This window comes from Electrona antarctica (genome assembly GCF_951216825.1).
Source record: "Electrona antarctica genome assembly, chromosome: 19".
In the NCBI taxonomy this organism is placed as follows: Eukaryota; Metazoa; Chordata; class Actinopteri; order Myctophiformes; family Myctophidae; genus Electrona; species Electrona antarctica.
Window position 1 is genome coordinate 3,209,738 of NC_136800.1, and position 24,730 is coordinate 3,234,467.

Consider the following 24,730-nt stretch of genomic DNA (forward strand, 5'->3'; position numbering starts at 1 on the left):
ACAGACAAGAGATAAGATACAGCATTTATGCATACATTTATTGGGTGTTTATCAGTTTGTGTTTCACACCGTGTGGACTTTCTTTTGATGCGTTAGTATTATTATTGTTGCATCACTAAATAGTTTATGCATAACTATTTCACCTCATATTTTATTCATTACATTCAGTCCTAAGTCCTAACAGCCTTTGGCCAAACGTCTTTCATCTCACTGACCTAGATATCCATTAACAGAGTAACACTTGACATGCTTTTCAAAAGCAAATACCCAGAGAGTCCATAATCCAGTCATGAAAATGAACTTCATATTGTGTACATTTAAAGGAGCAAAAAAAAAACAGTCAACTGTGTACACACGTCAACAGTTATGATTAAACAGAAACTGTACATAAGCACTCAGAATTCTCAACCATTTTTCCTCTCATCTTCCCACTGTGAAGATGAATATGAAGGCTCAGCCTCAAAATTGTCTGCCAAATAATATATCATTCGCTGCATTTTGCTAAGTGCACCGTTTGGAGAAAATAACCATTATTACATAAATATATATTAAATACATTTCGCTTTGATTCTTCAGTACTCCGGAGCTGCATCTCCGGATTTATACTAGCTGTGCTGCTGGGTGTCGCAGATCTGCTATTTTCAGTGCGAAACCATTGTACAACTCTACTCGTGTACTTTACTGTACACGACCGCGCGCACGCACGCACGCACGCACGCACGCACGCACGCACGCACGCACGCACGCACACACGCCCCGTCCATTCACTCTGTGGTTTTTAATCTGTGGTTTTTGGTCCGTTTGAAAACCACGGTTCTCAGTTTTTAACGAAATTGTTTTGTTTCTGTGTTTTTGTTTTATGTTTTTCTTGTCTCCTGGCCCCCCTTTCCTTAAAGGAAGGGGGGGGGGGGGGGGGGGGGGGGGCAGGGCAAAATACAAAAGGTATTTTGTTTTTGTTTGTTTTGTATCGTTGCTCCGCCCATCCCCTTTCCCCCACAAGATGGCCACAACGGAAACAAGCCTAGAACGGCTTTCTTGTGACTCTATTCTTTTGAATGTATTTTCAATAAAGTAATCAATACAGTTGTCCCGATACCATTTTTTTTCAGACCGAGTAAGAGTACTTAAAGTACTTAATTTTTAGTACTCGCCGATACCGAGTACCGATACGAGTACTTTATTTTTGTTGCGTAACGACTTATTTTTCACCCTTTTTCTCATAGATGCAGTTAAGTCATTTATGCTTGTAGATCGGCTGTTTTGGGGGATTTGCAGTGTTGGGTCAGACTTGCTCCCGTTGCATTCGTTCAGCCTATAGTGTCAATTGGATGTTTTGATACTCGGGTCAAAGTATCGGGGGGCGGTTCTGAGTACCGAGTACGAGTACTTGAGGGTGGTATCGGCCCGAGTAACCAATACCAGTATTGGTATCGGAACAACTCTAGTAATTAATCAATCAATCCAATTCTCCTTGAACGCGGTCCTCAGTCCACCTCACTGTCGTCGTTGCACGCCTCGGCGCGTGGGTCGACGGAGTCCGAGTCGTTGAGCAGCTCCACCAGCAAAGAGATGAGCTTGCCGTCCTGTGCGGCGTGTGGCCGGATGGCGTCCGGGTCGCTGAGGTTCCGGTGCAGCATGGTCTGAATGGACGTGCGGAGATCCCACAGCAGCTCCCAGGTCGGCACAGACAGCTCCAGGTGCACCATGGAGCAGCCTTTTAGAGACACGTGGACACGCTCTCCTCTCACTGGAGCCCAGAGGAGAAGGAGGGATTAAGGCAGAGAGAGAGAGAGAGAGAGAGAGAGAGTCGAAAAAATATTTTAAGAACAGGAAAAGAGAGGATATAAGACTGTCACTGCTCCCCGTCAGTGGTTGATTGTAACCATTTTAACATAACCCAAACCATTTAGGCCTGACGTCGAAAAAAAAAAGTTCGCTCTGAAAGAATATATATTCAAAGATTTGTGCCGCATTTACGATTTAAAAAAAATAGCAGACCTACAAGCTCGTAGCGTGCCACTCGGTGGCGTGCTATGAGCTTGTAGATCTGCCATTTTTCAATAGCTAAAAGTATAACATAACGCTTAGATAAAACACCAAAAGGGGTTCCCGTCCAGAATGGGTTAAAAGACCTGAGGCCGATTCTACAAGTTGTTCTAAAGATTTGTTTGAGTGGTGCAACCAGCAATGTCCGTCCGTCCCTATGTCCGTCTGTCTGTCCGTCCGTATGTTTAGGGTACCAACAGGGGGCGCTGCTGCACCACTCACTTCATTTTTCTAAAATGACACAGATGCTCTCCCCGTTCTAATGGGTTAAGATAGTATGTCATGTGACATAAATCAGCCCCCAGCAGCCCACCCAATACATGCAAGACACGTACTGTTACCCCTAACAGCCCAACTGAGCAGCCATCAGCTGGGTGAAGCTGAAACAGAAAGGGACTCAATAAAGAGATAGTACCCTACCCGTCTCCATGACGTCACAGTCTGTGAACAGCAACAAGGCCAGGGGATTAACGGCAGACGAGTCTCTGATCCAAACTTGGTCGTCGGATTTGACTGCACCGTAGAACGTCAGCCATTGACTGGGCAGCTTCTTCCCCCTGGGCCACACACAGGAAGCATTATTATGTCATTTGTTAACCCATTCAGGCCTGACGTCGAAATTAAAAAAAAAAAAGTTTTCTAAATCATGACAATTTTCAGAAAGATTTGAGGCACATTTTAACGATTTTTCAAAAATAGCAGACCTACAAGTTCATAGTGCGCCACTCGGTGGCGCGCTATGAGCTTGTAGATCTGCTATTTTTCAATAGCTAAATTATAACATAATGTTTAAAACACCAAAAGGGGTTCCCGCCCAAAATGGGTTAATGGTTAATGTGGTTAAACGTCAACGTGACATGGATGCGTTCCAGGTCTCAATGGATTAAAGTGCAACTAGAGACGCTCCGATAATCGGCCAGCGATCGGTGATCGGCCGATATTCACTCTGATCGGTAATCTGCATTTACCCTATTTGTGATCGGCAATCTGGAGAAACTGATCTTTTACACCATTTAAGTGGTATAAATGTCAATCAGATATATAGTATAACATAATTTCGCATCTTTGTGACAGGCCTAAACATTCTCCCCTTCCTCCCCACAGGAACAGGAACAGTTTTGACGTGGGTTTTGACATATAATATAATTTTGGAAATATTAAAATTTGCAACATTTCACAAGAAATCGGTATCGGCCGATCATGAGAAAAACAATCAGTGATCGGTATCGGTCCTCTAAGTGCAACCCAACCCTGGGACAATGTCATGAGTTTGTTAAAACGCAGAATGTTAAAACGCAGGCCAACAGAGGCACTTTGTACATTCATGGGAGAGAAAAAGAGCACTTCAATGTAGAGAACGTGCACATTACAAACACCAACAGTAATGTATAAACATTGCACATGTTCATTTTCACTCACACATACACAGTGGCGTGCACAGACATTTAGAGGGGCAGGTGCTCAAGTTAAAAAAGGGCACCTTGTGCAGCGCGTGGAACCGGCCGGTTGCCTTAATCCATTTTGGGCGGGAACCCCTTTTGGTGTTAGCATTATGTTATGCTTTAGCTATTTAAAAATAGCAGATCTACAAGCTCATAGCGCGCCACCGAGTGGCGCGCTACGAGCTTGTAGGTCTGCTATTTTTTTAAAAGAAAAAGAAAAAAAAATAGTTTTTTTTTTCTTTTCAAAAGGGCACATTGCCAAAAGGGCAGGGGGTGCTCTAGCACCCCCTAGTGTCTATCTGTACACGCCACTGCACATGTTCATTTTCACTCACACATACACGCACACACACACACACACACGCACCTGTTGACTGAGGTGCCGTGAAGGTGAACTGGTCCACTGTGTATGCGGTAGGCTACACCGTTGGGTCGAAAGCGTCCTTTCATCACCATGCCCGTCTTCACCTGAAACGGCAATACAAAGTGTATCAGTTATTGCGTGATATACAACAGTCAGTGGCGTGCACAGATAGACACTAGGGGGTGCTAGAGCACCCCCTGCCCTTTTGGCAATGTGCCCTTTTGAAAAAAAAAATAAAAAAAAACTTTTCTCTTTTATTTTTTTTTGATTTTTCAAAAATAGCAGACCTACAAGCTCATAGCGCGCCACTCGGTGGCGCGCTATGAGCTTGTAGATCTGCTATTTTTCAATAGCTAAAGCATAACATAATGCTAACACCAAAAGGGGTTCCCGCCCAAAATGGATTAAGGCAACCGGCCGGTTCCACGCGCTGCACAAGGTGCCCTTTTTTAACTTGAGCACCTGCCCCTCTAAATGTCTGTGCACGCCACTGCAACAGTGTAATGTGCAACGCCAGTATTTGTCGTTATGTAGCCCGGCTACGACACACACACACACACTGCAGTACAGTGTGGTGAAATTTAATGCACCTCTACTCTGTAAATTACATTTTGTGATGCATGTCATTATGATAAAATTATATAAATAATTGGAACTTTACTTAGAATGAAAATAAAACTAATCTGAACCAACCTTATAGCCACCCTTAAACACTGCCTTCTCCCTAACCCCTAATAAACACTGCCTAAACTTAAGGACCAGTAAACATTGCTTTAGTTAAAGGGGAAAACCACCCATTTTCAACATTTTACTATGTCATTAATATACCTTAGAGCTGTTGTGTGGAAATAAAAAAAAAAGACCCCCCATTTTGTGTTTCCTAGAACTGTAATTATGAAAAAAAGCATTAACATGGTGAAACACATCTTGATGACATCATCAAGATGTGTTTCACCATGTTAATGATTTTTTTTCAGACCTCTAGTTCTAGGAAACACAGAATGGGGGAACTTTTGTATTATTTCCACACAACAGCTCTAAGGTACATTAATGTCATAGTAAAATGTTGAAAATGAGTGGAATGCCCCTTTAACTAATAATAGTTACGGTGCCCAACGTTAAAGATGGAGTGCCGTGATGTTTCCCCGCCCAAAAACATAATCATCATGTACTATGATTATACTAGAAACATTTTATTCAAAAATAGTTCAAATGAATTATTATTAATTAAATTATTATGTTATGTGGTCACACCCTCCAGTTCATTAAGTATGCCTGGTTTGCCTGGTGGGTGGTGATTAGGGGTGTAACGATATAGTAACTGTATCGAAATATTGATTTTAATTAAAAAAATCGAAGTATATCGAAATGGAAACAGCAAATATCGTATCGTATCGTTTGACTTTGTATCGTTTTGCAATGGAAATAATCGGTATCGAATTGTTTTGCTGAGTAGTATTTAAGTATTTAAGAAGAAAAAGGAAAAAAGATGGGTTTCATTACTTTTCCATTCCATATCGCTACACTTGGTCTATACAGGGAAGATGATATTTCAATATTCTAACCACACATGGGGGTCAATTAGACACATACAAAACAGAAAAAGTAGGCTACAAAAATCACGGCACTCCATCTCTAACTGCCATTAACTTTTTCGCTGCTATCTACGTTTATAAACGTAGCTAGGCTACCTACTAGTATATATCTTCAAATTTGCAGAAGTGCATCTGATTTCTCTTATCGTGGTAGTAAATATGTTCAGCCAGACATTATTTGACTGTATATTTGATGCTGCGTTGGAGAAGGTAACCGTGTAGTGTTTCCCAAAACATTTCATGTGAAGGACCCCCAAATCGACACATATCAGCCTACGGACCCCCGTTTGAAAATATATGCCAAGGACCCCCATATAAGAGAAGACTTTCATAGCTCTAGCAGTGATTCTCAACCCATTTAATTTCAAGGACCCCCCCAGTTTGAACTGAATTAGGCTACGGCCCACTATTCATTGGCATTTCCATCTCTGGGACCCCCAAATTATATTGTAAAACCAATGTTAATTTAGTGGAGAGAGAAATAAAAGAGTTGGGGTGGACCTGGGGCCAATTTCAACATTGGGCAGAAGACAGACAGCATTGGCGTTCGTTGGTGAAGACCTTATGTGCTATCCAGCACGAAGAGGATTAAGTAAGTAAGTAACGTTAATTTAACTCTGAGAGTGTACAAATGTGTACAAATTTGTACCATTGGTTCCATTTGTACACTCTCAGAGTTACAGACCCATAAAGGGTCCAAATTGGTTCCTAACTATCATTTAGCATTTCCCACTTTGGGAACCGCAGGTGTAGTGCGTATACCTTAATGAGTTTGGGGAAGAGACCAGCCAGCAGCACAGCTTTGAGCAGCTCTTCCTGCCTGCTGTGCTGGTTGCAGAGAGCAGAGGTTTGCTGGCACTCGTTACGAGACACTAGCCGGGCCTCATTAAGGTTCTCACTGAACTGAGAAATTAAACCTGGAACAAAAAAAACAACATGAATTACTTTTTGCCAACATTGCGGATCCCAGTGAGGGGAGTAGTACAGCTCATGCTTTAAAAAAAAAAAAAAAAGGACACTTCCACCCTTTTTGCAAATATATAGGTTAATGACGTTTAGAAGATTTACTGTAGAACACATTCCAGTTTAGTCGACTAAAACTAGACTCACACTAAAACATTCCAGGTGACTAAAATGTGACTAAAACTAAATTAAAAACTATTCAAGAGACTAATGACTAAAACTAAAAATCTAAATTTGCTGCCAAAAACACAACACTGCGTGGGACAAAGTATATAAAGCGCGGGCCTCACCATTGATGAATCGAAGGCTGGCTCCAGACAAGGTGTGGTCTTCCAAGAAGTCCTGCCTGTCGGCTCTGTCGCCCTCCTGCTGAACCCTCCTCCAGCCCAGCACCGCTCTGCTGAACACCATGTAGTCACTGAAGCTGGAGCCACTCAGGGCCTCTTTGGACTGAAAACCACAAGGAGAAGCAGAAACTGTGATCCACTAGACTAGAACATACGTATATATATATATCCCGGGGCCCCCACACGGTAACTGTCATTTCTCGACCGTTCGGACGTGGGGCGGCTCGCTGGAACCGGGCCGGCACCCTGGGCCGCGTTCCTGCGTGTCTGGAAGTTCCCGGGACGCCCACACGGAGTTGCACCCATAGAGCTATAAAGGATAGAGACCGAACTGGAGCGCTAGCCCCGCCCCCAAGCTATTCATTTCAGTGGAAGTTGCTCATTGGCGTTTTGAAGCACCCGGAAGACTGCCGGAAGTATAATTATAACTCAATGGCTCGAGCGAGCGGAAGTTTAGCCTAGCCTAGCCCCGGACCTCAATTTTGAGGTTCGGGCTTACGCACGCAATTCCACATTTCGCCAGTAGGTAGTGGCATCTTCAACGTTGGATAGCCTTACTGGGGGCTTGGTTGCACCACTTGTTTTTAAAGGACCACTTCACCGCGTTTCAACCTATCTTCATATAATTGGTCCTCACCAATGATCATGATAAAATAGCAAAAATAAATCTACTGTCTGTGTCTCATAGGAGGAATAGAAACTACTATTCCTGAAAAGTTGCAATGCGAAAATGGAAGCCATCGTTTTCACGATATATATTTTTTAAATCTTGTATAAAACCAAAAGAAAGTCTGCCCAACGATGATGCCACTGGTGGACGGGTTTCTGCACTGCCCGCAAGCCCTCCTATGAGTAGGAGTAGGGGAAAAAATGGTGGTATTGGTATTTCATCATGAACATTAATTATATGAAGATAGGTTGAAAAGTGTTAACATGCTTGTTTAATTGTGGAAGATTTTCAACTACGTTATAGTGACATGCCAGAGTTAGTGTTTAACTAGCCTGGAACTCACCTATGCTTTCTATGGCATAGGCAGCTCCCGGCAGGATCCGCCGGGAGAAACTACACGCAGCTGCGCGACATGAGACTAATTAATTAGAGCGACAGAGAGAGAGGGAGCGTGTGTGTGTGCGCGCGCGCGCGCGTGCGTGTGTGCGCGTCAATTTAACAAAGGTGCAGACGAGCAGACGTTTGCGCTACGGTATGCCGAATTGAAGTGGACTCGGCCCCAGACTTTTTTTCCCCCCTCCCTGGAAATAAAAAGGTCTGGGTTTCCGAGGCTAGTGTTTAAGAGGTTCAATTAGAATGGACGTGCACGCTTGTGGGTGTGTGTGTGTGTGTGTGTGTGTGTGTGTGTGTGTGTGTGTGTGCCTGTGTGTGTGTGTGTCTGACCTTCTTGACACGTGCTCTGTTCATCATGCTGTTGTAGAAGGGGTCTCTGGTCAGACAGGCAGCGACAGACAGCAGAGGCAGGACGCAGCGGAACATGGCCGCCAGGACCAACACTTTGCCCAGCTGAGGGTCACAGGAGATGCAGGCTACGCGCTCTCCTAAGGGGGTCAGCGACTCAGTCTTGTCTAGAACGCCTGAGGTGGGGGAAAAAATAAATAAATGGTAGGCCTGTATCAGTGTCCATGTTGTCCACTAAAACTACGACGAAAAATGTTCCGTCGACTACCTATTTTCCCGCTGACGAAAACCAAATGGAGACTATAGGGCAGTATTATGCGTGTCTTAAGTACCAGGTCTTATGACTTAATTTAAGACCTGGAGGCGTGGTCAATGCTGTTTGGCCACTCAGAATAGCCAAATGGCATTGATCACACCTCCAGGTCTTAAGTTAAGTAATAAGACCTGGTACTTAAGACACGCATAATACTGCCCTAAATGAAAACTAAGCTATGAGGACTAAAACTAAGACTAGTTCAATTTGTTGACGAAATTGCCAAAATATTTAGACTAAAATGTTAGGAAGGGACTAGTGGGCAAGTGGTCCAGTATAAGGAGTCATTTTACACTTTGTTGCATGCTAAAAATCTTCATCAAGTGTAAAATCAGTCATTACGAGGGCATCAAGGCCCGCCAAAACACATTTTAGTCGACTAAATCAACTGTCGATTTAGTCGACTAAAATCTTATGATGTTTAGTCGACTAAAACTAGACTCTAAACATTCCAAAATGTGACTAAAACTAAATGAAAACTATTCAAGAGACTATGACTAAAACTAAAATCAAAATGTGCTGCCAAAATCAACACAACAAAAACATATTTTGCAACTTTTGCTATTTTGCTACTTTTGCAGTACAAAGTACAAAATAGGACATTTATTTATGAAAAAACATTGAAACATTTAAATATGGAGTGGTTTCTGCCCGACAGCGACTATATGAAACTGTGTTGTTTTCGAAAAATGTTCGTCGACTACCTTTTTCCACTGATGAAACCTAAATGGAAAATACATGAAAACTAAGCTATTATGTCTAAACTAAGACTACATATACTGACGATTTCGTCAACAAATTAAAAAACTAGACTAAAATGTTAGGAAAGGACTAGTGGACAAGAGATCCAGTACAAGTCATTTTACACTTGGTTGCATGCTGAAAATAGCAGATCTACAAGCTCACAACGCGTCGCAGCGCGGCGCGTTGTGGGCTTGTAGATCGGCTATTTTCAGCACGTGAAAAAACAGTCATTACGGCGGCATCAAGGCCCGCCAAAACACATTTTGTTTGACTAAATCAACTGTAGATTTAGTCGACTAAAAACGTATGATATTTAGTCGACTAAAACTAGACTCACACTAAAGCATTCCAGGTGACTAAAATGTGACTAAAACTAAATGAAAACTATTCAAGAGACTACGACTAAAACTAAAATCTGCTGCCAAAAACAACACTGCTATGCATGCATTATAAAAACAAGGAGAGAATAGGAAACAGCCCTGCGTTGCTCACCGATGTCTTGTAGATTGCGGACAGCGTTCCTTGTAGCGACTTGCTCTGGACTGTCCAAAACTTGGGATAAGAAGTCAACAGCCTAACCACACAAAAAAGGCACATTAGTCAGGCATCGCTCATAACTTGATTTAATTTCCACTACATTTGGGATCGTGGGCAAAGAAGGCCTGATGTGATTATATTTCCTTACCTTGGAATTGGGACTGTGGATTTTGGCCTGCATTACGACGCTCTCCAAAGGGGTACGCAAAATCTCGGGGATGGGAAACGTCGCCATGGTTTCCAGCTGTTGTCGTGGAAACAGGTGGTAGGCGTGTCCCGGTTGGCATCGCCCCGCCCTCCCGCGTCGCTGTGTGACATTGGAGCGGGAAACCCACACCGTGTCCAGACAGGAAACCTGTTGAAAATAAATGAAGTAAAAACACAAGCTTAGATATTACAGTATATTTTTCGCATAGTTATGCTTACTTCAGTGTAAAGCAAGGGCAGAGAGAGAGAGAGGAGAGACAAGACAAAGGTCGGAAATCAAACCTGGATTCTCGTACGCCATGTCCGTTTGATCTACCAGGCACCCCATAACTTAAGAAGACGGTCAAGTAATGCGATCTTTCATGTGACAACAACGATCAGACCCACCCCGACCCCATAGCTTAACTCAATCATAACCAGTCTATCCATAACCAAATGAAACGGCAATAAAAATAATAATATGGTGTCCCACTGTCCCTGGAACAACATATTTTCAGATGGGGGTCGGTGTCCAATTTCATATAATGTTTGGGTGCCCTCATGAAATAGTTTGAGAACCACTGATATAGAAAATATATACCGGTAGGAAAATGTTTCTAAGAAAACCCGTCATGATTTTAGAAGACATTTTGTAGAATCTGGTCTCAGGTCTGAATGTGTTTTAAATGGGAGTAGCTGGTGAACTGACCTTAGTGCGTGCGTCATAATGCTGCTCTTTCTGAGTCCCAACGTCCACGACGTGAACGATGTCATCTATGGTGATGGAGGTCTCCGCTATGTTGGTGGCCAGGACAATCTTCCTCTGGCCCACTGGGGGGCGCTGGAAGACCACCTGCTGGTCCGACACCGACATGCTGGAATGCACTGGGTAGGAGAGATGGGGTTTGGGGGGGAGACGAGTGATAAAATATCATGGATAAAAGCAAAATAAAATCTCACGACTGATAAATGTTGATATAGGGCCAAGTTCTAATAACGTGTAATTTGTGAAACAAGCGCGAAAGGAGCCACCACACACAAGCACCAGCACCGTGTGTCCTTTACACACTTAACCCATTCAGGCCTGACGTCGAAATTTAAATCATGACAATTTTCGGAAAGAAAAAGGCACATTTTAACGATTTTTCAAAAATAGCAGACCTAGGGTGCACTCACACGGTTCATGCAATTCTCTGTGCTCGTTGGGTGTTGTGTCATGGCCGCCCAGCGGCCCAATGCATTTCCAATGGAGGTCACATGGTTTGACCCAACATTGTGTTGTGTGAGGGGGAGGGGAGCACAACTGCGCCCCTCCCCCTCACACAACACAATGTTGGGTCAAACCATGTGACCTCCATTGGAAATGCATTGGGCCGCTGGGCGGCCATGACACAACACCCAACGAGCACAGAGAATTGCATGAACCGTGTGAGTGCACCCCTACAAGTTCATAGCGCGCCACTCGGTGGCGCGCTATGAGCTTGTAGATCTGCTATTTTTCAATAGCTAAATTATAACAATGTTTAAAACACCAAAAGGGGTTCCCGCCCCAAAATGGGTTAATGGTTAATGTGGTTAAACGCTAACGTGACATGGATGCGTTCCAGGTCTCAATGGATTAACACAATATGTAAAATGACGACGTTTTGGTAGCCATATACAGCTAACCCAGTTGAAGAACGATTGCGGTTATGAAAACATTTGAGTTCATTAGGGTTTTCTGGACGTGTTGTAAGCTTGTAGATAGCCTATTTTCGGGTTATTTAGTATTTTTGGTGCAGGACACACTTCTATAGACGACATGCTGACTTCTATGGCAGTGGCTCCCAAAACCTTTTCATGTCAAGGACCCCCAGACTGACACTCATTAGCCCCGCGGACCTCCATTTGAAAAGATGTGCCGGGGACCCCCCATAAGAGAAGATTTGTACGGCTCTAGCAGTGATTCTCAACCCAAAGGACCGCCCAGTTTGACATCCATTAGTCTACGGACACCCCATTAAAATGGCATTTCTATCTCTGGGACCACCCAATTTATATTGTAAAATCAATGTTAATTTAACTCAGTGTACAAATGGAACCAAATGGAAATGGACCTGTTAGGGTCCATTTGTACACTCTCAGAGTTACAGACCCATAAGGGGTCCATTTGGTTCCAAACTATCATTTAGCTGAGGGAACTCCCTCAAGGACCCCTGGGGGTCCCCGGACACCCACTTTGGGAACCACTGTTCTACGGAATGCAAATGACTGAAATCAGTCGTGGTGGCGACTGAGAACTTGAATCCATGAAATATTCTACGAGTGCATGCAAACTAGAGACTGACACGGGAGTGGATTTTCACTCCTGTCCTGTCCCACTCCCACAGAAAAAATCCTGTCCTGTCCCAATCCTGGGCCAGAGTTTTTAAAAAAATCCCATCCTGTCCCACTCCTGTAGAGTGACTCCTGATCCCATCCCGCTCCCACTCGAAATTACTCCCGCTCCCATCCCGCTCCTGTTTTAGTTTTTTTTAGTCATTAGGCAATTGATCGATCGATCCATCTATCCATCTATAGGCCTATCTATCTATCACTTCTGGCTTCTCAAGACAGATAGCCTACCAATACAATTAAAATAAGTGTTGGATTTAACTTTGACTACCAAATACAGTTCTGACACTTAATTGAAGTCCTATGACACGTTTTTTCCCTGAACAGAACTTAAAGCTTAACAGTTAACAAATGCTTTGTCAATTAAGATTAAAAAAACAACCTCAGTGTTAATTTAACTCTATATGAATAATTATTCATTGTACAAGTCTATGTGTATGGCAGTGGTTCCCAGGGGTCCTTGAGAGTTCCAGGGGGTCCCCAGTTAAATAATACTTTGGAACCAAATGGACCCTTATGGGTCTGTAACAAATTATGTTATGGGAGTGTACAAATGGAACCAAATGTTGTTCCATTTGTACACTCAGAGTTAAATTAACATTGATTTTACAATATAATGTGGGGGTCCCAGCGATAAAAATGCCATTAAATGGGGGTCCGTAGACTAATGCATGTCAAACAGGGGGTCCTTGAAATTAAAATGGTTGAGAATCACAGCTAGAACCGTAATAAGAAATCTTCTCTTATGGGGGTCCCTGCCCCTGGCATCTTTTCAAATGGGGGTCCGCGGGCTAATAAATGTCGATTTAGGGGTCCTTGACATGAAAATGTTTGGGAACCACTGGTGTATGCGACTCGGTTGGGAGAAAGAAGGGAGACGATGTATTGTAGAACATTCGCTCAGACAGCTGTTCAGGGAACTAGCTACAGTAACAGCGTTAGCATGTAGCTAACGTAGCATCACAATTGAAAGTTGCAACGTTGCCACTGCCAGGGGAAACAAATGCTTCAGGATGATCTGGCTATAAATAATCGATTAAATCACGGCACCGGCGCGATGCAGAATCATACACGGCCGCATTGCGATGTCTTCATATAAAACTGTATAAGACGTCCAGCCCGACTGGATTGCATGGAGGAGGTTTTTGTGTTGTGGAAGCACTAGCACTGCTGGATTATGGGTAACTATGTATGTAGTTCTTTTGATTTGCGTCAGCAAGTCAAAAGAGTGTTGGCTCACAGAAAGATGACTACAACAAAAATGGGTGCTTCTGTTCTTTTGGTTGGAACTTGGCAGCGCGACCAACGTCATTCACGCTCCTGCACGCTCCCGTTGACTTTCATTCCCGTCCCGTCCCGATCACGGGATTAATACAAATATTAATCCCATCCCACGGGAATCCCGCGGGAATCCCGTGTCCCGCGGGAGTCCCGACAAAATGTCAGTCTCTAATGCAAACCACAAAGAACATGTCATGAAGTGGACCGCGTTCATTTCTCTTACGTGGAAGGATCAGTTTGGACCTGGAGGAACTGCGGGACTTCTCCTCGAGCTTCTCTTGAACTTTCTTGATGTCCTGCCACCCAGGAAGGAAACACAACACCGCACCTGAGGCACGACAAACCACATGTTACACAAATATATAGTTAATATAAAAATAACACCTGAGGCACGACAAACCACATGTTACACAAATATATAGTTAATATAAAAATAACACCTGAGGCACGACAAACCAGGGGTTACACAAATATATAGTTAATATAAAAATAACACCTGAGGCACGACAAACCAGGGGTTACACAAATATATAGTTAATATAAAAATAACACCTGAGGCACGACAAACCACGGGGTTACACAAATATATAGTTAATATAAAATAACACCTGAGGCACGACAAACCAGGGGTTACACAAATATATAGTTAATATAAAAATAACACCTGAGGAACGACAAACCAGGGGTTACACAAATATATAGTTAATATAAAAATAACACCTGAGGCACGACAAACCAGGGGTTACACAAATATATAGTTAATATAAAAATAACACCTGAGGCACGACAAACCAGGGGTTACACAAATATAGTTAAAGGAGCATTCAGTGATTTGGGTGATTTGGAAAACCCCCCCGGACCGCCCCGGTAACAAGATGTGCACATGCACGCACTACAGTGCGTGCATGTACTATAGAAAAACTATAGTGGTCCTTTAACAAGAGTATAATTCATAACCCCCCCACCCCCACCCCCCGACAACGAATGATTGGTAAAGAGGTTGGTTACCTGGCTCCCCGTGTCTGTCAATGTGATCGATTACATCAGCCACTAGGTCGAGGTCTGGCGCTACGTCTTCTTTTCCCTCCTGAACAAGATACACAAAAGTAAGACACGATACAGATCAAAGGACAGCAAAAAATAGGGACTGGTGTCCCTATTTTTGAGTGTCATTATAGGAGCTAATAAAGGATTTATAAACGTTCTTTTTTTTCTCAAAAATAGCAGAAATAGATAGACCATTTGTGCCATTTTTGAAAGAGGGTTTAAAGGGTTGGTTAAAAATCTAAATACAGAACATTCTAAAAAAAGAAGACAAAAAAAAAAAAAAAGTCTCACCCGTATGTCCGGGTCCGGCAGCCTCTTCGGGGGCGAAGGTCGGCGGCCCATCTCCCTCAGAATGTCCTCCAGGTATCGGTCCTGGACCGGGTGCATGAACCCGGGCACCCGGACGACCGGGCAGCCGCCAAAGTACTCGGACAGCTTCTGGTTGTCCCCCGTGGCGCTCATCAGCACCACGCGGAGCTCCGGGTTCTCATCCAGGGCCGAGCGCAGCAGCGCCAGCAGCAGGTCCGTGTTGACGTCGCGCTCGTGCACCTCGTCCACCACCACGTGGCTGACGCCGCGCAGCTTCGCGTTGCCCTGCATCTTCTTCAGCAGCACGCCCACCGTGAGGAAGAGGAGGGCTCCCCCGCTGTGCTCCGGAGGACGGCTGTCCAGCCTCACCTAGGAAAAGAAAAAAGCACACGAATGACCATTTTGGTTTAAAACCCATTTAGACCTGAGGACGATTCTACAAATGTCTTCTAAATCCTGATAGTTTTCTGAAAAACCTGTTTCTATGTCAGTGGTTCTCAAACATTTTCATGTCAAGGACCCCCAAAAATATATGTATTTGGCTGCCGACCCCCATCTGAAAATATGTTGTTCCAGGGACCTCCCCAGAAGCAAAGATTTGAGTTAAAAATGTTCGCTCTGAAAGAATATATTCAAACATTTGGGCCACATTTCTGCGCTATGAGCTTGTAGATCTTCTATTTTTCAATAGCTAAAGTATAACATAATGCTTAAAACACCAAAAGAGGTTCCTTCCCAACCAAAATGGGTTAAACCCCATTTAGACCGTCGAAATCATGACGGTTTTCTTGAAAAACCTCATGTTTCTATGTCAGTGGTTCTGTCAAGGAAGGACCCAAATACATTGTTCCCCCCCCCCAAGAAGCAAAGATTTGAGTTAAAAACGCTCTGAAAGAATATACAGTACATTCAAAGATTTGCGACACATTTTCACAATGTTTCAAAAATAGCAGATCTAGAAGCTCATAGCGCGGCACTCGGTGCCTCGCTATGAGCTTGTAGATCTGCTGTTTTTCAATAGCTAAAGTATAACATAATGCTTAAAACACCAAAAGGGGTTCCCGTTCAGATTTTTCTCAATAAAAGCTCTCGTAGCCTGTAGCTTTTATTGAGAAAAATCGGTTGAGGGAAAAGGAAGTTGCCGCCCCGTTGTTCCTGCCTGTCGACTACAAAACAATACTACAACATGACGTAACGATATCATCCGCTCCCGACAGGATCATACAGACTTTTGAAGCGAGGTTACCAATGTACAGTTTTTAAATGTACAAATATTTATAATTTATTTTTTACATAATAGGTAGTTAAAGGGGCATTCCACTCATTTTCAACATTTTACTATGTCATTAATGTACCTTAGAGCTGTTGTGTGGAAATAATAAAAAAGTTCCCCCATTCTGTGTTTCCTAGAACTAGAGAATCATTAACATGGTGAAACACATCTTGATGATGTCATCAAGATGTGTTTCACCATGTTAATGATTTTTTTCATAATTACATTTCTAGGAAACACAAAATGGGGGGACTTTTTTATTATTTCCACACAACAGCTCTAAGGTATATTAATGACATAGTAAAATGTTGAAAATGGGTGGTTTTCCCCTTTAAACAACTAGTCGACTAGTAAACTAGGCAACTAGTCAACTAGTAAAAATGACTAGAAGTGAATGCCCTACCTGATACCCCACCGAGCGCCTCAGAGCCGGGCCCATCTCCTGGGCCACGCGCTGGGCCACCGACACGGCGCTGATGCGCCGCGGCTGCGTGACCACGATGTTGCACTCGGCCCCGTCGCCTCCCCTCACGCGGTCCTCCAGCAGGAAGCGAGGGATCCGGGTGGTCTTGCCGCAGCCCGTCTCCCCGGCGATCACCACCACCCTCGAGGACTCCACCGCCGACACCACCCGCTGTCGGTGGCTATCGGCGGGAAGCTCCACCACCCCGAGCGTGGGGTTCGCACTCTCCCACTGCTCCCGCAGCTCCGCGCTCAGCTGCTGGGCCTGCTGGGTAGAGAGCGGCCGGTACGGCCGGCCCGTGATGGCGTCCGTCACCGAGTCAGTCTCCTCTTCCCAGCTGTCCTCCTCCTCTCGGTTTAAGATCTGCTGCTCACTGTCCTCTTTGTATCTCTGGATTTCTTCCTCCACGGGATACTGTGGATTAAAGACGACTCGCTTTATCAACACATCTACTGCTTTAAATTAAGACCAAATCAAACCACCTATAGGCTGCCGGGATCGATCCATTACCTTTGGAGCATACGCCGAAGTATTTGCAGCTTTGATTCACGAAAATCCGCGAGAAAATAGTCCCATGGGTTGTTGTTGAAGAGAAAAAACATGCTGCCATTACGATGCGAAACCAAAACAGCATGGACAGCCTGTTGTAGTCCAAACAAACCCCTCGTTCACTTGCATTGAACTCATTTTCCCAGAAGCCCTAGCAGCCCAGAGCATGGCTTGATTTCCGGATTCGTCATCATAACGCGACGGCCTCGTCACCAGGTCCGTGACAAATCCGCTCTCTCTTTTTAATTATTAAAAAACGGCAAATTAAACACATTAAACAAATAGCGGGTTTAGCGTATTACGCAGCACCGACACATTGATTAAATAGTGGGGAACACGGGTTACGCAGTAGAACTGTTAAATCACCATGGGTAAATGATATTATCTCTCACAAACATTTAGGCGTGAAATACAGACGTGCAATGTGGAAAGATGGTGGAGTGACCGGGAGCACTTATTAGGCGTTTGCAAAAACAAATCCCAAGACTGGGATGAAAAATGATTTCAGACCATGTCCCAATATGTGATTTGTGAAACATTGCGATAGGGAAACCCTGCAACCTTGCTTCGGTCTACTAGTTCAGGGGTTCTCAACGTTTTTGTCCGGGGACCCCCGGAAATGCTTTGGCAATGTCTCGTGACCCCCGCCCCGCCCCCTCCCGACCCCCAATATAAATTGACTGCTACAATAACCTTAATAATAGAGACAATACACCATAAATAAATACTGAAACCAGATATAATCATTAGGGAAGGTGTATGCATGTACTATGTGTACTATATTCTTCATTTTTTTACTTATGTTACACACGCGGAAGCTGCTCATTGAAGGCAAATGCTTTGCAAGCAATCTCGGGAAAATTGTGCCTTCTACGTGCGTCTACGTTTATATGTCTATGGCCTATAGGTTATAGTCACCAATGTACACACTTTTCACAAAATAGGTAGTTAAACAACTAGTCGACTAGTAAAAATGACTAGAAGTGAATGCCCTATCCTGTACTAGACACTATTTTTGAGGGGCCCTAGCCCCTAGGTCTCCCTCCTATATTCAGCTATTAGTGTAGATTTGGAGTGAGGGGCGAGCTTGTCATCGTACATCGTCATACATCATCTCATTCCGGCCAATCACAATTTGCGCCTTCACCTTCGTCTTCAATGGTTGCGTTACGCAATGTTCACTCAAAATTGTCCATTCATTGTCAATGGTGGTTTAATGTTTGTGTTTGGACAAAGTTCCTAGCACATACACCAAAAGCTGGACATAGGAGGGGCCATGGCCCCTCAAAAATATATACATTAATAACATAGTAATAACATGGTAAAATGGTGTTCCCCTTATAAGTTCTAACTGTCTTCACGGTGAGCGCGCTGGACTTGAATATTCGACAACCCTCCAGTGCCTAAGCCCCAGTCCCTATGGATTTAGACTGGAACTCACCTATGCTTTTTATGGCATCCGCCGGGAGAAACTAGGCACAGCTGCTGGACATGAGACTAATTAATTAGAGCGACAGAGAGAGAGGAGTGTGTGTGTGTGTGAGTACGTGTGTGAGTGTGTGCGTCAATTTAACAAAAGGTGCAGACGATCAGAAATCAGCATAGAGTGAGCTACGTTTGCGCTACTGTATGCCGAATTGAAGTGGACTCGGCCCCAGACTTTTTTTCTCTCCCTGGAAATAAAAACATCTGGGTTTCCCTAGGCTACTATGGACTGAGCTGTAGCCACCCCGCAAAGACAAGGCGGCACGTTTATTTACTGTCCGTGGCAGAAGCTCACCGAGAAGCTCCACATTTCCATCTGCAAAATGCACGTCACTCGTCTAAAAGTGGGGAACTCACCTGTGCGAGGTACTTTCTCACGCTCTCCTCCAGGTGTGCTGGGATCTCCAGGGGAAAGGGCTGTCGTTCCCTCTGTGCTGCCTCCCTAACCAACTCCTGGTGGTACTTGGCATGAGCCAGGGGTTTGTTGTCCTTGCCGATCAGCTCCAGCTCCTGGACAGGACAAGGAGATTAAACCATTATTAAGACCCGAGACCAGATTCTACAAAATGTCTTCTGAATCCTGAGTTCTTTAAAAAAAAAAACATATCAGTGGTGCCATGGTGACACAGATGCGTCCACAGGTCTAAATGGGTTAAGATGGATAGAGACATTCTGACATGATGGTATTAAAACAACATATACATTTACAAGGATTCTACATTTTAGCATTAAGTCCTCACCTTCAGTTTCATACAGGCAAGAGCTGCAACGGCCCTCTCGACATCAATTCTTTTGCGAGCCGTGGCTGTGAAGCTCATCTTCTCTGGCCAAAGCAGGGTTAGTTCACATTTCTTCATCTTCCCTCCAAGTGTTCTGTACTGAATTAGCTTCTGTAGAGATGATGGGTACAGCATTTTAAGCTTTAACAGGCCACAGCCTAATTTATGCTCAGTCGCACACACAATGGTGTCACGCGCTGAGAATAACAAGACATACAAGCATGCAACAAGTCACATCTGCAACCCGTTGTGAGCTTGTAGGTCGGGGCTGCTTTCAGCACACAAGTACGAGTCGGCCTAAAGGTGCGTTCAGACTTGGATGTTTAGAGCGGCGCGATTACATACAAAGTCAACGCAAAGACGAGAAGTTGCGCGAGCGCCACGAAAGGGCACGGCGTGACGCAGCACAAACGGGACGAACCGAGGCGAATATTAAAATCCAAGTCTGAACGCACCTTTAGAGTGATGGGTGGCGTGGGCTAGGGCATTCACTTCTAGTCATTTTTACTAGTTGACTAGTTGCCTAGTTTACTAGTCGACTAGTCGTTTAACTACCTATTATGTAAAACAATAAAAAAAATAAAAAAAATAAACTTTTGTTTTTGTTTTTGTGGAAATAAATATTTGTACATTGAAAAACTGTGTACATGGTGACTATAACTATAATCTACCTGATCTTGAGGCCTACAAAATCGGGAAATAAATAAAATAAATACACTTTTTTTTCTTTTCTTATCAACTAGTCAACTAGTACCAACAAGGTCGACTAGTGGATTTACTAGTCGACTAGTAAACTAGTCGACTAGTTGCTTAATGCCCTAGCGTGGGCCCTGTTTAGCAAAGGGATGCGTTTTATTTATTTATGTGGGTGTTTGAACAGACTGTGCAGACAAATATCCTATGGGACAACAACGATTATTATTATCTTACTGACCATTGTGCTGTTGCATGCCGTGGCCACCTGGACGACATGGGCCAGGAGGGTTTTGGGGTTTGGAAACAGGGACAGTGCTTCATAGACGTTGCCACTGTCTCCAGGGGGACCAGGAGGATGACCCTCTGCATCGATCCAGGGGCCGTCCTCCTCGGTGTCATGGAAAAACGCCGGCTGCGGTGGTGCTCTCCCTCTCTTACTGTTCACCACCAGCTGATTGTCTGGACCAATCAAACCAAACTCCTTCGCGGGAAGTGAGAAGTGACACCAAATAAGCTTCATGTCCATAAAGCAGGCTGATTGATTGATTGATTTGATTGATTCATTGAATATGTTTATTCACAGCATGTAGAAGGGGCACATTTCGAAGCATGAGTTCAAGTCCGTTGCTCTCCCCATGTCCCCCATATATGGGGACTAGGTTGGCGGAGGGTGTGTAGAGCCCTAACCTGACTCCGCCAGATGGGGCAGCAGAGAGTACACTGGGTTCCCCCCTCCTGCTCCCATCTGGGAAGCGTCCGAGCGATTCCCAAGCGCAAGTTGAATTTGGAGCGCTGTGATTGGTTGTAGGAAGTAGGAAGCGCTGGGCTGTATTTTGGACCGCACACAAGTGTTTATGCCTACTAGTACTCTATGACTAGTACTAACCCTATCTCTAACTCTAACCTAAACATAACCGCAAGCAGGGGAGCAACACATCCCTCACCAACCTTAATCCAATCTTTTTAATGCACCCCTCACCAACCTTAATCCAAAAACTATTAACGTACCCCTCACCAACCTTAATCCAAAAACTATTAACGTACCCCTCACCAACCTTAATCCAAAAACTATTAACGTACCCCTCACCAACCTTAATCCAAAAACTATTAACGAACCCCTCACCAACCTTAATCCAAAAACTATTAAAAAGTCCGCGGTAGTAAAAGAGGTGGCGGCAGTGGGGCGCGAACGCGTGAAGCATGGTATTACAAGTCGGTGTAGTAATCCACTAGGCTAGCGAGGCAGCTGGCAGAATGGGGTTTTGTGTTTGTATTAGAAGGTGAGGTTCCGCCCGCGCGGGCGGCGCTTTCCTTGGCTACTAGTAGTAGGGCTACGAGGATGAAACCAGAAAAAGCACAGGGTCCTCCATTTTCAATTCATCAGAACATTTTAAAGATACAAATATAATATAATATAATATAATATAATATAATATAATATAATATACACTTCTAAAGAAAAAGGTCAGTTAAAGAAAGTAAAAAAAGGGGAAATATGGCAATATGGTTAATCTAAAAGTCCACGTTATGCACACACAGACCGCTACTTACTTTCAGTTTGAGACAGACAGCGGCGGCCGCAAAGCGTTCGGCGTCGACTTTCTTAGAGGCAAAGCCCTCCATCTCCATCCTGCTAGGCCACATGACTGTGACGGTAGCTCTCTAGAAACGGGGACAAGAGCAAGTATTACTTGACATAGAATAGTCAATAACAAAGACTGAACATATACACACACAGTTCTACGACAAATAGCCCATCTGCAAGCTCACAACGCAACAAGCTCAAGCCTGTAAGGTTGCCATTTTCGCATTATTTGTTAATTTTTTACCATTTTGAAGAAGAAAAACACTTTGCTTCAACAAGCCTAAAATAGGGACACCAGGTTGTCTGTTTTTTGATAGGCCATCTGAAATAAATAATTATCGTTAAGCATTAGAGCTGGCGATGAGCTCAGGTGCTTGGGGGTGTTCCAGGGGGTCCCCAGCTAAATTATTGATAGAAAATGGACCCATTCAAACTAGAAAATGATTGTGTTCAGGACCGTGTGACCTCCTCTGACCTTGACATCCCCGTGTTCTGTGCAGCTGTACTGGACCAGCTGGGACAGGTCGCTGGCTCCCAGCGAATGGGAGATGACATCATTCAGCAGGCCCTTGGGCTGAGGGAACTGCTTCAGCAGGTCAGGGCTACCTACACCGGAAAAATGGTGGATATTGGTTTAATAATCATTATCGATTCAATTATGGAGCTTTATTGGCATGAGAAAACATACGTTTACATTGCCAAAGCAAGTGTCAATATATAATATAACAGTTGGAAATGGGGAAAGTATATACAGTTGGGGGGGGGGGGGGGGGGGGGGGGTACAGCATTGTGTATAAACAGAGCTATGTCACATTGCATCGTTATATACATGTTATAAATTATGTACAGGGTATACTATGAAACCTTTTGAAACGAATAGCAGCAATCTTTTGACGTCATTTTGGGACAAAAAGCAGCATTTGTCCTCAGTCAAAACTATTTAAATAGTAAAAGAAAGGCCTCAAATTTAAGACAAAAAGCAGCAGCTCTGCTTACATAGTAGGTCTAGACTAGGTCTACTACTAGCTCTGTCTGGTCCATAGCCTTAAGGACTTCTCCAGTCCTCAAGGCCAGAGCTTAAATGGACCATAAATGGACCAGAGGCTAGCTAGCCCCTTTCGGGACCACCCTCGGACCTCGGTACCCCTCAACCGAGGGTATCCCGAAAGGGGCTAGCTAGCCCTGGTCCAGTGCGAGCACTGGCCAACAAACTGGACCAGGGCTAGAGGTCTACTCGATACAGGCTACTGAAAGGAAAATGCATGTCTGCATGTGCTCTCCGAGGCTATCCTTAGGGTTGTTCCATCTTCCATTCCATTGGCTTACTGTGTATCAAAGATCCAATACATTATTGTAATAAAAATCAAAATAATAGCCTACTGGCATTTAATGGTATATTTTTTGCACGATGTGCGCCCTTGAAGACAGTAGTGTTAAGTTGCGCAGGCAGACATTTTTCACTCACCCCGTTGTATTCCTGACTCCGACGTCCCATCCTCCGGAGATGTTTGAGCCCCTGTCTTATACCACCGAACGTCAGCCAAATTTGATGTGATTTGACATCCTCTATTACAGTTTTTCCCAAGGTTGCACAGTGCTCTTAGACGCACGAGTAAAGTGCCGGGTAGCGCCATCTTGTCTTTAAACTACAATTTTCTTCTGCTGGTCTGGTCTATATTATTTCCTCAGCAGCGCAGCTGTGTCTAGAACGCCCTCATCTGGCGCGGAGTATGCTTTCCAGCAAATGGAAGAAAAATCAAACCAACTTTAGACATTCTCAGATCTGGATGCATTGCAACAGAAACAGAACTTAGAAGCCACTGCAGAAGTGGGAGAAATGTGATAAAATATTACTCAATGGGGACTGGTTGTCCGAGTCAAGCACCTGCCTCAAGGTGGAATGTGAATAGCCTTGAGAAGTCACACCTGGGACAGCTGGGAGATAGATAGGCAAGGACAGCCTTTATGTTTGGCTAGATATCATGATGAGTCAGCTATATCCATATATGGAGTATATTAATTAACATGATGTCAGACAGTCAGAAGATGTCTCTGATGGGCCCGGCTCTTTAGAATCTAGAGTTCTATATGGAGCCGGCAGAGACATCTGAGTGATGGTTCTCAAACGTATTCATGTCAAGGACCCCCAAACGTATTTGGCCGAGGACCCCCATCTGAAAAGGTTGTGTGTCAAGTCATGCACTGTGAGTGTGTAGATCTGCTACTTATGACTATAGTCAACGTGTAAATGGATAAAGTGGTTGCTTGTGATGCTTATTAACTTATCTTTCTGGGGACCCCCTGGTACCCCCCGACTTAAGGACCCCTGGGGGTCCCTGTACCCCACTTCGAGAATCACGTAATATAGAGTCTATAATCAACAAAGCCCAAATATGGAGTTTATGATGTCAGACTTCTACAGTAGATAGGTTGGTTAGATTAGATATGTCGGATAGCTCCATATGGACCACCAGAGGTTAACTATGGTGACCTATCAACTTACCCATATGACATGAAGGTGATTGAAACTTGAAAGTCTTCATTTCAGCCACCCCGTCTCAGTGTTTGACATACAAATCAAACATGTGTGATTTTCAACCACTTCAGAATCAGAATCACTAACTATAACTGTGACTGTCACATCAGAGGTTTACAGGTGTAGCCTAATTAGTTTTTTGTGCAAGCTCCATAATTTTTGTTTTCAGAAAGAGAAAAGGAAAAGATGTCTTATCTACATACTGTATAGGCTATACACATGGCATAAACCAGCTGGAACAGTATGCACATGAGATTAGACATAAGGTCACCCCATTGAGACCTAGTGAGGCCTGATTTCAAGTCTTCTCAATCCTAAACGTTTTTTTGAAAAAGCTTATGTTGCTATATCAGTGGTTCTCAAACTTTTGTGGAGAATGCAGTGGTGGAAATAAACTATAAGTAGA

General features: G+C 44.0%; 1 protein-coding gene across 1 annotated transcript; it reads right to left on the minus strand.

Moving 5' to 3' along the window:
* Positions 1-16: 16 nt before the first annotated feature.
* Positions 17-23,422, minus strand: dhx30 (DEAH (Asp-Glu-Ala-His) box helicase 30; the record flags this gene model as incomplete). The annotated part of the gene is made up of 19 exons (XM_079530132.1): positions 17-1,747; positions 2,467-2,603; positions 3,856-3,956; positions 6,210-6,364; positions 6,701-6,860; positions 8,151-8,344; positions 9,718-9,799; positions 9,911-10,117; positions 10,658-10,833; positions 13,826-13,930; positions 14,611-14,689; positions 14,941-15,327; positions 16,635-17,108; positions 19,086-19,238; positions 19,469-19,618; positions 20,442-20,684; positions 21,755-21,865; positions 22,264-22,394; positions 23,254-23,422. The coding sequence occupies 19 exons, from the start codon at positions 23,420-23,422 to the stop codon at positions 1,485-1,487; spliced, it is 3,477 nt and encodes a 1,158-aa protein (XP_079386258.1). The 3' UTR covers positions 17-1,484.
* Between the last annotated feature and the right edge of the window lie 1,308 nt (positions 23,423-24,730).